The sequence below is a fragment of the Onychostruthus taczanowskii genome, unplaced genomic scaffold (assembly GCF_017590055.1).
Source record: "Onychostruthus taczanowskii isolate IOZ18803 unplaced genomic scaffold, ASM1759005v1 scaffold37, whole genome shotgun sequence".
In the NCBI taxonomy this organism is placed as follows: domain Eukaryota; kingdom Metazoa; phylum Chordata; class Aves; order Passeriformes; family Passeridae; genus Onychostruthus; species Onychostruthus taczanowskii.
In genome coordinates this window covers 3,757,957-3,771,642 of record NW_024501126.1, presented here as the reverse complement: position 1 = coordinate 3,771,642, position 13,686 = coordinate 3,757,957, and the positions used below count along the sequence as shown (strand labels likewise).

At 39.7% G+C, this 13,686-nt stretch overlaps 1 protein-coding gene across 1 annotated transcript in view; it reads right to left on the bottom strand.

The window, feature by feature from the left end:
* DDC (dopa decarboxylase) overlaps positions 1-12,972 on the bottom strand; it is a 46,533-nt gene extending 33,561 nt beyond the window's left edge. The window contains 4 exon segments of the mRNA XM_041411785.1: positions 775-909; positions 5,245-5,364; positions 6,035-6,148; positions 12,757-12,972. Of these exon segments, the coding sequence (XP_041267719.1) occupies positions 775-909; positions 5,245-5,364; positions 6,035-6,148; positions 12,757-12,957 (570 nt within the window). The 5' untranslated portion in view covers positions 12,958-12,972.
* Between the last annotated feature and the right edge of the window lie 714 nt (positions 12,973-13,686).

The following is a 13,686-nucleotide window of genomic DNA, read 5'->3' as shown; positions in this document are numbered from 1 at the left end:
TTAAGTTATAATTATGACACCCCAAAGCCTTCTCCAAGCTGAAAAATTCTAATTCTCTCAGGCCTTTTCTCACAGAAGAGGTGCTTCATTCCTCTGATCATCTTGATGTCCACCCTCTGTACTCACTCCAACAGATCCATGCCCCGCTATGCTGGGCACCCCACAGCTGGATGCAGCACTGCAGGTGGGGTCTCACCAGAGCAGAGCACAGGGACAGGATCCCCTCGCTGGCCACAGTGCTTTGGATGCAGCCCAGGACATGTTTGGCTTTCTGGACTGCAAACACACTTTGCCAGCTCATGTCCAGCTTCTCATCCACCAGCACTCCAAAGTCCTTCTGGGCAGGGCTGCTCTCCATCTGTTCATCCCCCAGCCTGTGCTGATACTGGGGGTTGCCCTGATCCAGGTGCAGCACCTTGAACTTGGTCTTATTAAACCTTATGAAATCCCCACGGAGCAGTTTTCAAGTTTGTCCAGGTCCCTCTGGATGGCATCCCATCCTCAGGTGTGTTAACTGCACCACTCAGCTCAGTGTCATCTTCAAATTTGCTGAGGGTGCACTCGATCCCTTTGTCTGTCATTAATGAAAATGTTAAACAACACTGTTCCCAATACGGATCCCCGTGGAACACACTTATGATGTACAGTAAGATTTAAACCACCAAAATCAAATAGTCTCCAATCCAAAGAGTTTATACTAAATTTACCTGCCTATTCAGATGGCAGAAATTGTTAAGTATAGACTGTGTTTCCAAGTTAATGAGAGATACTCACCTGATCAGAAGCATAAGCCACCAGCCTGCCCATGATCTCTGTTTCTGTCAGCTCAGGCTTCTCTGACTGCACCTGTCTGATAGTCTTTGTCCTTGCAGCAAGCAGTGCAATCAGGGTGGCCTCACTTGCACTTCCCTGTGGGATAAATTGAGGGAAGATTCAAAATGAAAACATTGCAGAAGAAGAAAAGTGACATTCATTCTGTGTTAATCTGTGAAATAGTTAACAGAAAATGCAGATGAGAAACTTTGCAATTTCATGTTTTTAAAAATATGTCTGCAGCAAGGGAGGAATCTCTGCTTGATCTTGGTCGCCTTCCCAATGCCTCTGCCTTTTCTCTTAAATCTCTATACTTGTTCAGTTTAGCCAACAGCCTTGCAACCAAGTGCTACAAAGCTGGATTCACTAAGATTAAATGTGAAAAGGCTCTCAAACTAGGCACCAGTCTGCCCTTTAATTCATAACAATGTCAGAGTAACTATTGATTTGTGTTATTTCTGCACATCTATGTTCCATCACAACCTGAATGCCAACTCTCACGTCTATCAAGACACATGCCTAATTATACGCCTCCTTTCATGTTAGAATTACCTTGGGCAAGTAAATTATTGTGACTAAAAGAGAAAAAAACTGAAAAACCAAAACTGCTATGATTCAATATAGCTAATTGTACTTCAAAGTATTAGTTATGTATGTTTTCTTCATCACCAACAAAGATGAAAAGAACAATGACACATTATTTCTAAATTGCACTTTGACTCACAAAACATCAGTTTAAAATGTGTCTTGGATACACTGTGATAAGAGAAATAATTTTTTGTATCAATTTATCAGTAGATTTCACAGAAATTCTTTATACAGTTTTCATCTAGAAAATGCACCTGAAACATGCCCTAAACTACTCTTTTAAACTATAAGGAGCAGTTTGTAAATACACACTCATAAGTTTCAATGTACTGGGGAGTCTGTAAGCAAGATGAAGTTTTTAGACACTTTCAAAGTTGATTAAACATCATGTGAATCATAACAGTGCTCTGAATACAGTCACTTATTTTAGTAACTCTGTCTCAGAAATAACCCCAGTGTCAACAAATTAATTTTGGAGTGATGTTTCTTGTCCTGTACCAAAATTCTCTCCTCCCTCTGTTGAAGACTTGAGTATACTTACTAATTACACAAACGTTTCAATATTTGGGAAGCAGTTTTATTTCTCTGAAGGTGAGCCTGATCTGACAGATTTCATATGTGAGAAAGTCTGAACTCACTGGGATCATTCTCCTACACTGAAGTTGGCTGAGCTACTCATATGAGACCAAACTCCCTTCTACACATGTCAACATCTCAACAGTGAATGAATGAAATCCAGCTGAAATTCAACGGAGTAATCAGGGAAAAGGATAGTCCCGGAACACTCATTGAATGCATTGCCAATGATTAATACATTTTATCTGCCTTTCTGGTAGTGTGAGATTTGAGGAATGTAGACCCCAAGGCATTAACACAAGCTGGAGAGTTTTGTGCACTAGTTTGCATTTTTTGTGCATTTTTTATACCTGCTGCTGCTGCATACAGTATTTCAGCAACTGAGGGAATTATTACAGATACAGTATGGAATTAGGATACAATTACTCCTTTTGATCAAGTAAGGTAGAACTTCCATGTGGAGGCAAGGGGCAAAAGAAATTTGGTCTTTTAATTATAGAAAACATAGTTTGGCCATCTCCTCAAATAATGTTATTCTGTGTATGGTCTGTAGCAAGACAGAGCTCTCATCACAATATCAGAACATGGAGAAATCTTCCTACTTTTTCTGTCTAAAAAGTCCAAATAGCTGAAATAAAATAATCATTTACACTGTAGGTGCATTTCCAGGATATGAATGGAGTACACATATTAGAAAAATGGGCATTAATACATAAAAGAAAATGGCTGTAAGAAATTATGAAAGCTAAGGCATTAATTTGATATCTGGAAATTTAGGCTCCCACTATTCTGGTGATCACCAGGCTGGGTGGGCAAATGACTTAGGCTGAAGAATAGCCTCCACTTCCTAAGAAGTGCACCCAGATATCCTGGCTCTTCATCTATGCTGGTGCGTAGTCAATGTACACAACAATTCTTGTATGAATTTCCTTTTACAGAAACAAGGATGAAAAGAAAAGGGCATATTTCCCAGCTGAATTTTGCCTCCTGATATACAGTGGGGACATAGCCTAAAGGTACCTGAATCCAGCAACCTGGAAATGCTTTTGGATGTCTCACAATAGACACAGGATTTTCCCCCTTGCCTCAGTTTCCATAAATCACATTTTTCATACTGAGTCACCTTTTTTACACTGAAGCTTTTCCCACTGCTTGCATTGCTTGGTTTGCAATGCTCTTCTATACACTTGGCACCAAAGTTTTGTGCTAAATATTTTTGAGGGAAAAAAACCGCCTTGGTTCTTGAACTACTTGGCTAACTGACAAGTAAGATAAATCAGCAGTGTTCTTTGCCAGGCCAAAGATAATTTTGTCTCACCCCTAAAATACTTTTTCTTTGCAGAGCAAGAAAACTCTTTAAAATTCAAAGCAGGTACACTTTCCAGCAATTTATCTAGAATGAACAGCAGGTTACAAACTTCAGGAAGAAAGTTGCTTTCTCGCTTATTTTTGAAAGCTGTTTTTTCTCCTCTTGAATGCTGTATTCTGCATTAAGTGAAGGATGATGATACCTTTGCTTTTACCACAGGCAAACAAAGGTTGCCATGGCAAGCAGGCTCAAGAGGCAGAGGAAATATCAGCAAGAGCTGATGTTCATGTCCACCAGAGCTCTGAACTGAAATTTTCTTTCATCTTTTACCATTTTGAAGTGTCATCCTGCACACAACAAAGTGCTTCATATTGACATAGACTTTCAAATGTAATTAAGAGGCAATTTTCACAGGCTCAGTTTTACCCAATAGCACAATAATTACTTGGCATTTAGGAACAGAATGACTGGCACTTTCACACACATTGTCTTTGCCTCACGCTCTCTTGCTTGGATCATTATTGTTTCAAGAGCAAGACAAAATCTGCAGCCCAAATGACTGCATCATAAGCTGGAACAGAGAGCCCACTTTCGATTCTGAAATGACCGGTTTCTGATGAAAATTATGGGCAATCCAGCACTGTCAGCCTGGGGGGGGAAATATTTCCTGCTGATAACAATCAGGCATAATTGCTTGCTTTAACTGGTACAAAATAGATGCTGCTACGATGCATGAGGGAAGTTTGATTTCTTGAACATAAAGCTCTCCCTAGCAATCCTCATGATAAAGATACTAACAGAGCAAGCAGATGAGTAAAGAACTATATGTATACTGGAAATACACTGGTGTAGGTACAGGTCCATCTAGGACAATGAGAGCATTTGGATTAAATTCATTCTTTCCTGGGTAGGTGTTGGGAAGAATTCATTGGAACACACTATAGGCATTTGCAGCTGAGATCAAAGAAAGAAGCCCCCAGTTCTAGCATTTAAATCAGATGTATATTGGAAGTCTGTCTTTGGATAAAATGGATTGTGCCCTGGCCTTCAATGACCAGACTTCAGAGATTATCACAGGAGCACAGAACAATTATTTACATTTCAATCTTCTTCATAGCAATCTATTTTAGATAGAATAACAGCTGTGACCAGAGTTGCATTTGCAGAATGATCACGTGCTAGTGGAGCCATGGCTGACAAACAGCATAGCTCTATTATGCATGAAAGATTGCCCATGATATATTCATTATTGTTCAGGTTATCTGCTCAGACATTTTAAGTTTCATTCAGCAGTCAATGTAAAAGTTTGGGGACTTTTTTCTAGTTTGGATATGCAGTGTAGTTTAAAAATTGTATTATCTATTGGTAGAACTGCTTAGGTTCACATTTTAAACAGCTCTTCATTTTATTATAATATTCTGATATTTCCTTTTGTTATATAAGAAAAACTTAAAGAAATTTCAACCTCTTTGGCAGAAATTGATAAAATTTTTACTACATTCTGCTATTTCTATTAATCAAAGTTTATCTCCAAGGTTCTGTGGAAACTAACTGAAATAATTGCACATATAAAAGGTAGACTTCTAACCTCAGCTATGAAACATTGCTGCATATTTTTGATAAGTATGAGCTCAGTTCACTGAGTAACAAGTTAAATTCTCCATCCTACAATTCTGATTTGAATTTTAAGCCTGAATTTTAAATTGAACTACTAACAATTCCTCACTGAGAAGTATTTTAGAAATCAGCTGATATAAAAAACAAAAGCAATACTTTCATGGATGATCCTGCCTACCTATAAACATTCTCACAGACAATCAGTGCTTCTGTAAATTTGAAAGGAACCCATGTGGCAGCAAAAAAAAAAAAATTCCTTCATTAGTGTCCTAGTATAAAGATTTTACAAAATCATTATTTCATGAACTCAATCTGTATTCTTTTTTGGTGTCCCCTCTTACCTGAATGACTCCTCCACCTTGGCCATCCTTCCCAGCTAAAAACTCCTCAGGCAAATTAACCATCTTCCCTAGCCAATCCAGCATGACAGTCTCCAGCTCTGTGCAAGCTGGACTTGCAGCCTGTGTTGAAAAACAAAGCAGAGGAATAATCTCACTAGAGCATTAAGAGAAATCAGATCAACTAGAGCAAGAATAATTCTCTCTCTTAGTCTCTTTCTTTTGCTATAGAGACTAGATGACTAATGTCACCAGCCAAGTTAGGGACCTGAAGACCATTTTGTGCATACAGTTTCCAACACTTACTAAAAAATATCAAACTAGGCCTTACATAGAACCATGACTATCAAATGTCAAAGCTAGGATTTTCATCTTGCATATTTTTTCTCAACATCAAATACCAGCCACTTTTAAGAAGAGTATACCTCATATGAATGTGGAGGTTGTAAGAAAATTTTCCATTCATCAGGTGAAAAGAGAAATAACAACAATGGCAACAATAACAAACTATAGCCACACTTATTACTGGATTACCAGTATGTTTGCATTTCTATCACTAGCTCTAAATGTTGGTGATTTTTCAAGAGCAAAATTTGTATGAGGAAATAGCCTTTTATTCCTGGAATCATCCAGGGTGTCTATGTGAAAACCCTTAATTCATCAAGGAAATTTGCCTACAAAAATACTCCTGTGACTTCACTGCTAATAATCAATAATTTCATTGTAGAATGTTACTGAAATGCTTAAAATCCTGGCAAAGTGAAGCACCATTACCACACCAGAGTAAACTCACCCAAGAGAAGCCCACACATCCTATTCCACCACACAACATATCTGCAAGAAGAGCTGGGAAGGAAGAGGCTGCAGGGAAGTAGGCAAAAAAGTACGGACTGTGCCAGTGAGTCACCTGTATTAAGTGGAAAATAGTTATTTTTAACTAATACAGGAAGCAGAAACAATTTGTCACAAAATCAAAAAAGGTTAGAGGTTGTGACAAGCCAACAGTTCTTGACTAGCTGGCTGTAACACAGGATTCCATTTTTTAGAAAAACTTACCTTGTTTTTTTTTTTGTAATTTTTTCAGCCAGCTTTTACTCAAAACTAAAAATAAGTTCTTACCCCAACCCCCCAACAGCGCCAAAATCAGAGCTCTCATTTTCCTTCCTAGAAGACAAGAATTGTGGGGTCATGGCAGCCTGAGCTTCTGTGCAAGCTCAGGCTCACTGCTCTTGAGTCTCTACTGCCAGGGACTCTGGTATTTTGGTTTTCCATCTCTGTCATGCAACAGACTTAGGAAGAGTGTCTTCAGTGCAGCGGAAGTCCACAGAACTCTCTTGTCCACACTCTCATGTTGCTTGTTAATTCTCAGGCAGTGAATCTGACCAAACAGCTCCTCACCACAAAATGAAACAACCCATCCCAGTATATAATACCTTCTGTAGAAAATTAAACTCTCATCTCTCTTTAACAATTTTTGATTTACATACAATTCCACTTTGTATGAACTAATATGAGAGAACAACATGGTAACTGCATAAATGGTAGTCAACTGTCTTGCCAAAGCAATGTTTAGAATTCTCTTATATAACATCCAAGCAGTTTTAAGGATCTGTGAGATACTTGATAGTGCTCCACAACTCCAATCTAATAAAATTTGAAAGCAGGAAATGCACAGCCACACAGCAGTGTTCAGTGGAAATAATGTGATGTGATACATTTGGCAAAAATAGCTTTTACATTCAAGGTAAAAGGCAAGTTTTTGAAAAAAGTGCTTCCACAGCTGTAAGCAAGAATTCAGCAGATCTATGTAAGATTTTTTTCATAGCTGGAAGTCTAGAGGCTGCCGAGTTATTAAAGGCTAGCCTTTTCTTACATCATTTTGTTTCCTTTTTAGTACTGGAATTCTTCTATTACAGCTGGAGGATAGTATGACCATACATTATCTCTTACCTGAGTTCAGTGTTTCTGTGCTGTTTTGTTCCACATTCATTCTCTGATGAATTTTAGCATTTACACTCCTCTCTCCCAGTCTGTGATAAGGTTTCTGGTTCTAGAGCTAACTCAGGAATTGCTATACCACACTGTTCTGCATGCAGCAAATAATCTGTTTCTTTCATCTTCTAACCTTCCTCATGCCAACAACCAGCTCTTCTTTAAGGGATGTGATCCATGCTAAGGGGAAACTGTCTAAACTCTTGACAGAGTGAATCAGGTATCACTTTCCCTGCTGCAGTGTACCAATTTCAAATGTGCCCACCTCTTTCACAGGAAAACATCTTCTATCCATGACAATTTTCCACTCTCTAAACTAGCCCTGTACCTGCTATGTTCAAGATTTAATTTTTAATGGTCACTAGGCTGAAACCTGTCAAATCACTTATCCAAAGACAATCCACTGTGAATCTTTTCAGCTGTATCTCATATTTGGTCAGGATATCCTTCTTTGCTGTAACAAAGTTTTAGAGCTCTTGTGGCAAATGTCTTCCTTCACAAATCAGAAAAAAAAACCTGGATAGGACGTGGTTCTCCAAGGGAAAACAATAAAATATTCAAGAAGCAGTGGTCCCCGATAAGATCCACAGGCACAAACTTTCACTGATGCCTGTAATGAGCCAGAGCTGCCACTGTTCATCTCCCCAGCTCTAATCCTCTGTGATCTGTAAGACTTGTGACATTCATCTTAGGTTAATCAAGTTAAACTGACTGCTTGCTGGGAGCCATTTGCTTGATGAAACACAGCAGATTCCAGTTGCACCACTCACACAAATCGAAAAAGCTAAAAGCCCTGGGGCAAGTGCAGCTGTGCTTCTTCCTCCTGCCTCCCCTTCCCCCGTCCCTTGAAGCAGCTGTAAAATTATTTTTTTTCACCATGTTGGAACAGATACACTTAGTCAGATATTGCAAAGAGCCTGACATAATTGATGCCTGGGTTTTTTGCCCTCTGCTGATGCAAACGTCTTGGATTCACTCTAATTACCACTCTAGTGCTTCTCAGAGACATTCTATTTCCAAGATTTCTTCTAAGGATGTCTTTCTCTGGCTTGCTTAGTCTAAGAAATAGTCTTCCTTTACCACACACTAAGGACAGGCACTTCAGCTGAAAGTTCATAGATTAATGGATCCAATGGGAGGAAAATTAGCATCTTGAGTTTGCAGTTACAACTACTTGATCATTTTTGGCTCTAAAAAAGAAGGACAACAAAACAAATCTGAAAGTGAAAGGAGACTGACATGTTTACATGCAGAACCTTTCCTACTGTCTGCCTGCTGTGGAGATCAGAGTTCTGCAGTTATTCCCTCTGTCTCTGTGTTAGAATCAGGAACCTAGTGCCATTATTGTCATTATCATTGGGTGGACTGCCCTTTGAAGGTCTACCTTACGTTTCACAATTAAAGATGTTTCACTACTCATGAACGCTTTTCTCCTACAGGGTGAAGACAGCAATAGATACTGCATTATTATCACTTTACACAATTGATCCCTGCCCTTCTGAACGAACACCATTTTCACACTTTTAGTCATACAGTAAGTAGCGAGTATCTGAAAAAACTAACACAGTAAAGATGTCAGCATGAATGAAACAAGAATCACTTATGAGCCACCAATAGCTTACAGGCAAAACAAGGGTTAATGATATGTCATATTACTTATTCTTTCTGAAAAAGCTCTTTGTGAAGTTCTTCATTTATAAAATGGATATAAGACATTCCCGGGTCAAACAGTGGCTAAATCCTATAGATAAAAACACTAGATGTACTTTTAAATGTTATTCTTGTCAGGAAAAACATGGGAAGAAGATTAAGGGAAAATATAACCAGAACAATTAGAGCAAAAACATCTTTGCAGACTGGCTGGATAACCTGGTAAGGAAGAACTTTAAATTATGAATGATGAAGGACTGAGAGGAAAACCCATAATCAAGGGAAGAAGATGGACCAAGCTGGCAAGGAAAGGGGGAAGGATAACATGGACATGAGAGAACTCAGAAAGAAGCTAAGGCTAAAGCAGACCAATCCCCAGTATATCTACATAAATTGGGAAGTGCTGAGAGGTCAGCATTAGGGCAGGGCCAGAACAGAGGAGTTCTCACATTTTTTCTGGGGAATCAAGACAAACGGGTGCCTCTCTGAAGCACCCGTAAGCTGTGGCACAACACATGGGGAACAAACAGAAGGAAACAGAAGGCTGTGTGCAGGTACAGGGCTGTGATTTCACTGGGATCACAGAGATGCTGTGGGATTGCTCGCATGACTGAAGTGCTGCATGCAGCAGATGAGGACAGGCTCCTCAGGAAGTCAGACCAGGAAGGCGAGGCAGAGGATAGTCCTTTATGTAAGAGAAAAGCAGGAATGCACTGGCCTCTGCCTGAGAATGGACAATGAGCCAGACAAGAACTTGTGAGTCAGGACTGGTGAAGATATAGGAATGGGAAACATTTGGGGGTGTGTGTCTGCTACAGACCACCTGATCAGAAGCACATGAGTGCAGCATTCAGACATCTGGAAGAAACCTCATGTTCATAGGTCATAGTCCTCACATCTGCTGGACAGACAGCACAGCAGGACACAGTCTGGAGGGTTCTGGAGTGCACTGATAATTACCTACCACAGGAAACTGTGGAGGAACTGACAAAAATGTGGGACATGCTGTGGGACTGCACATTCACCAACAGGAAAGAAGCGGTGAAGGCAGTGCCCTGGACTGCATTCAAAGCAGTGTGGGCAGCAGGGGAAAGGAGGGGATTCTGCACCTCTCCTCCATTCTGGTGAGACCCCACCTCGACTGCTGTGTGCAGCTCTAGGATCCCCAGCACAAGGGAGGACACTGACCTACTGGAATGAGTCCAGAGGGCGGATATCAAGATGATCAGAAGAATGGAGCACCTCTCCTGTGAGAACAGGCTGAGAGAATTAGGATTGCTAAGCCTGGAAAAGAGAAGGCTTTAGCGTGATCTAACTGTGGCCTTCCAGTACCTAAAGGGAGCCTACAAGAAAGATGGAGAGAGACATTTTGCAAGGGCATGTAGTGATAGGACAAGAAGGAATGATTTTAAATGGAGAGTAGGTTTAGATTATATGTTTGAAAAAATATTTCTTTACTGTGAGGGTGGTGAGGCACTGAAACAACTGCCCAGGCAGGTTGTGAGTGCTCCATCCCTGGAACTGTTCAAGGCTAGATCACATGGAGAATGAAGGGGAAAGGCCAGTACTTCATTAAATACCTTGATGATGGGATAGAGTGCACCCTCAGCAATGTTACAGATGATATAAAACTGGGAGGAGTGTTTGATACACTGTGTGGTCATGCTGCAATTCCAAGGGACTTTAACTCTCTGCAGAAATGGGCCAACAGGAATCTCATGAAATTGACTAAAGAAATGCAAAAGCCTGTACCTGGTGAGAAATAACGCCCTGCCCCATACAGAGCAAGGATCAGCTTCTGGCAAGCAGCTCAGAAGAAATGGACCTGCTGGCCAAGCTGAACATGAGGCAGCAATGCACCCTGGCAGCAAACACTGTGACCCAAGAGCATTCTGGGCCATGGTAACAAAACTGCTGCCAGAAGGTCAAAAGAGTTGATCTTTCCCTTCTATGCAGCACTGGAAAGGCCACACCTGGAATGCTACATCCAGTTCTGGGTTTTCCAGTACTAGGAACAAAGACATACTGGAGTGATTCCAGTGAAAGACCATGGAGATGATTAATTGCTCTATCTGTCATGTGACAAGCATCTGAAAGAACTGGGGTTGTTCAGCCTGCAGGAAGCTCAGGGGGTACCTTGTTAATGTGTATAAACACCTCATGGAAAGATGTAAAGAAGATGAAGCCAGATTCTTCTCAGATGTACTCAGTGACAAGACAACAAGAAATGTGCAGAAACTGAAATAGAGAAAATTCCACTTAAACATAAGAATAAGCTTTTTTACTGTTAGGGTGATCCAACTTTGGAACAGGACAGCAGAGTTCATCCTTGGAGATATTCAGTGACCAGCTGGACATAGTCCTGAACAACCTGCTCTAGCTGACTCAACTTTGAGCAGAGGAGATGGATCAAATGATCTCAAGATACAACCAATCTCTACTATACAGAACCTCGTGGTTCTGTGCCCATTACTATAAGAACTGGGATTTATATTGTGCTCTTTGTGTCTCTAACATTTCACACCAGTGGAAAAATTTAGGATACAATGATTTTTCTTCAGAATGTATCACTTTGTAAATTTATTTGCAGGGCACATAAATATCAAGAAAAAGTCGATTTAGTTAAGAGAGAACATGACATGTTGATGACATAATTGGAATTCAGTGTCTCACTTTCTACTCTCTAGTGATTAATCTCTTATTTTTTAATGCATTATTATTTTACTGAAAGTTCTCAGGTGTTCAAAGTGTTTTCTCTTCTACTTCACAGACATTACTATTTTCCTCCAACGAAAAAGAAAGGGCAATTGTATCTATGAGAAGCAATTAAAGTATTTGCATGCGTTGGGCATAATTCTCTTATCTAATCTGCATTGATTTAATTCCCTTGGATTTAAGATTTCATCCTAAAATCTTGAAAAGAGTGCAGAGGTTTCGACTGACTTCATTGGAGCTTTTGCCTGTTAAAGTACAGTAGGCTGGCTCCAAGGAAAACAAGATAAAATTATATTGTATATCAAATATTTGCATTGGTCAATGAAAAGGAATTGGCATCACAGTACACTGACTAAAGCCATTTCGATTGTGATGTCCAGTCCCGTCACAACCTAGCCGCATCTAGAGAAGAAATCCAAAGTGTTTATTGAAGAGATCCAAAGGAGGGATTCCTCATTAACATCTACTAATTCAGTTCTCTTCAAGCTACTTAAAGGCCTAAGGAGACAAGTACATATTTAAAATAAAAAAGGTGTTCCATGAGTGGAAAAACAAGAAAATTTGAGGCCTGAAAAAATGCCAGATGCTTTGCCAAGTGTTCTGCATTGTCTGTCCAAATCTGATCTATTCAAGGACTACTATTTAGGCAGTGGTCGTCTGCCTTAGAAGTTACGAGAAGCAGTTGACATTTAAGAGACTATGTCAACAGAACAAGTATTGGGAAGAATCCTTTCTAGTCAACTCTCTAATAAAAAGAAGTCTCCTAAGAGAATTTTAACATTTAAAGATCAGCTTGAAGACACACTTTGGGCACAGCAGACTAATAAAAATACTATTTTGTAAAATATTTACTTTGCTATGAAAGTAGTAAAAATATCACATGAAATTGAAAGTTCTGAAGTTTTGTCTTGAACAGTTCAAGGGAGGAAAGGGAATTATTTTCAAAAGTAAAACATGCATGAAGCAAAAGAATGATTTGATTATTTCTAGGAAGAATGGAAAACATTAGTTAGATCACATTCAACATGCAAAGCTGACTCCTGCCTTCTAAAAGTTAATCAGTGTGGGTACTTATGTTGGTAAACCCACACTTTCTTTAAGGTGTTTGAAAACCTAAATGCAGTATTGAACATTGCACTACAGTTCCATTTTTCTTACCCCTGGCATAATGATCTTCTCAATGTCTTTAAAGACATCCTCAAAGCTCTCAGGATCCTGAGGTGCACAGTCTGCGATGAGGGGCCGTAGGTATCCTGGTTCCACATCTGGGAATACCTGTCGTTTCTCTATCTTCTCCAGGTAATCTGCAACATAGTCCACCATCTCCTTCCCTCTCCTGCGGAATTCTGCAGCATCCATGGGTATCAGAGTTTAGGGCCTATTCTCAGAAAAACACTTGAAAAGAAGGAGAAAAAACAATCATTTTTGAAAGGGAATTTTACTAGTTTTAAACCTGTTATTCCTAGGATTTATAGGAAGACTCATATGGTCATGATATGAGTAGATTAGATTAATACAGATAGAGAATAAATTTAGCACAGAAGAACAGCAGAAGCACACTGATGAAGATTCAAAAATTACAGATTTATTTCCTACAGCTGCTGGTTGACACAAGGATGTGGCACTGTTAAGTGGCACATAATCCACTCCCTCCTGCCTTATGGAGAAGAAGTGTAAGAAAACAGCCTGCTGTGTGTCTCTATTATAATCTGCAATAACAAGCTATAATAATCACAGTGATCCACTCTACTGTCCTGTCATTTTAGCTGTTTCTCAACTCCTGTCTTGCCTCAAGATCTAGCTTCTTTACTCTTGCACTGCAAATGCACATGCTTTGTCATCTACAAAACTTTGTGAGGTTTCAAAAAGAATTCACTTCAAGCTGATCTGTACTGTATTTTGCAGGAGAATGTGAGGAAGCTCTGTCTGGGGTTGTCCATATTTCCAAGACGTTGGTCTGCAGCTCCAGGCATTCTTTGAGATAGGCAAATTGTGTGAGCACACCCAAGGTGATACACAGCTCAGCTGAGATGAGCTGGAGCTTGTCTGCAAAGTGCTCTGCAAACATAAATTCATGATATAACAGTA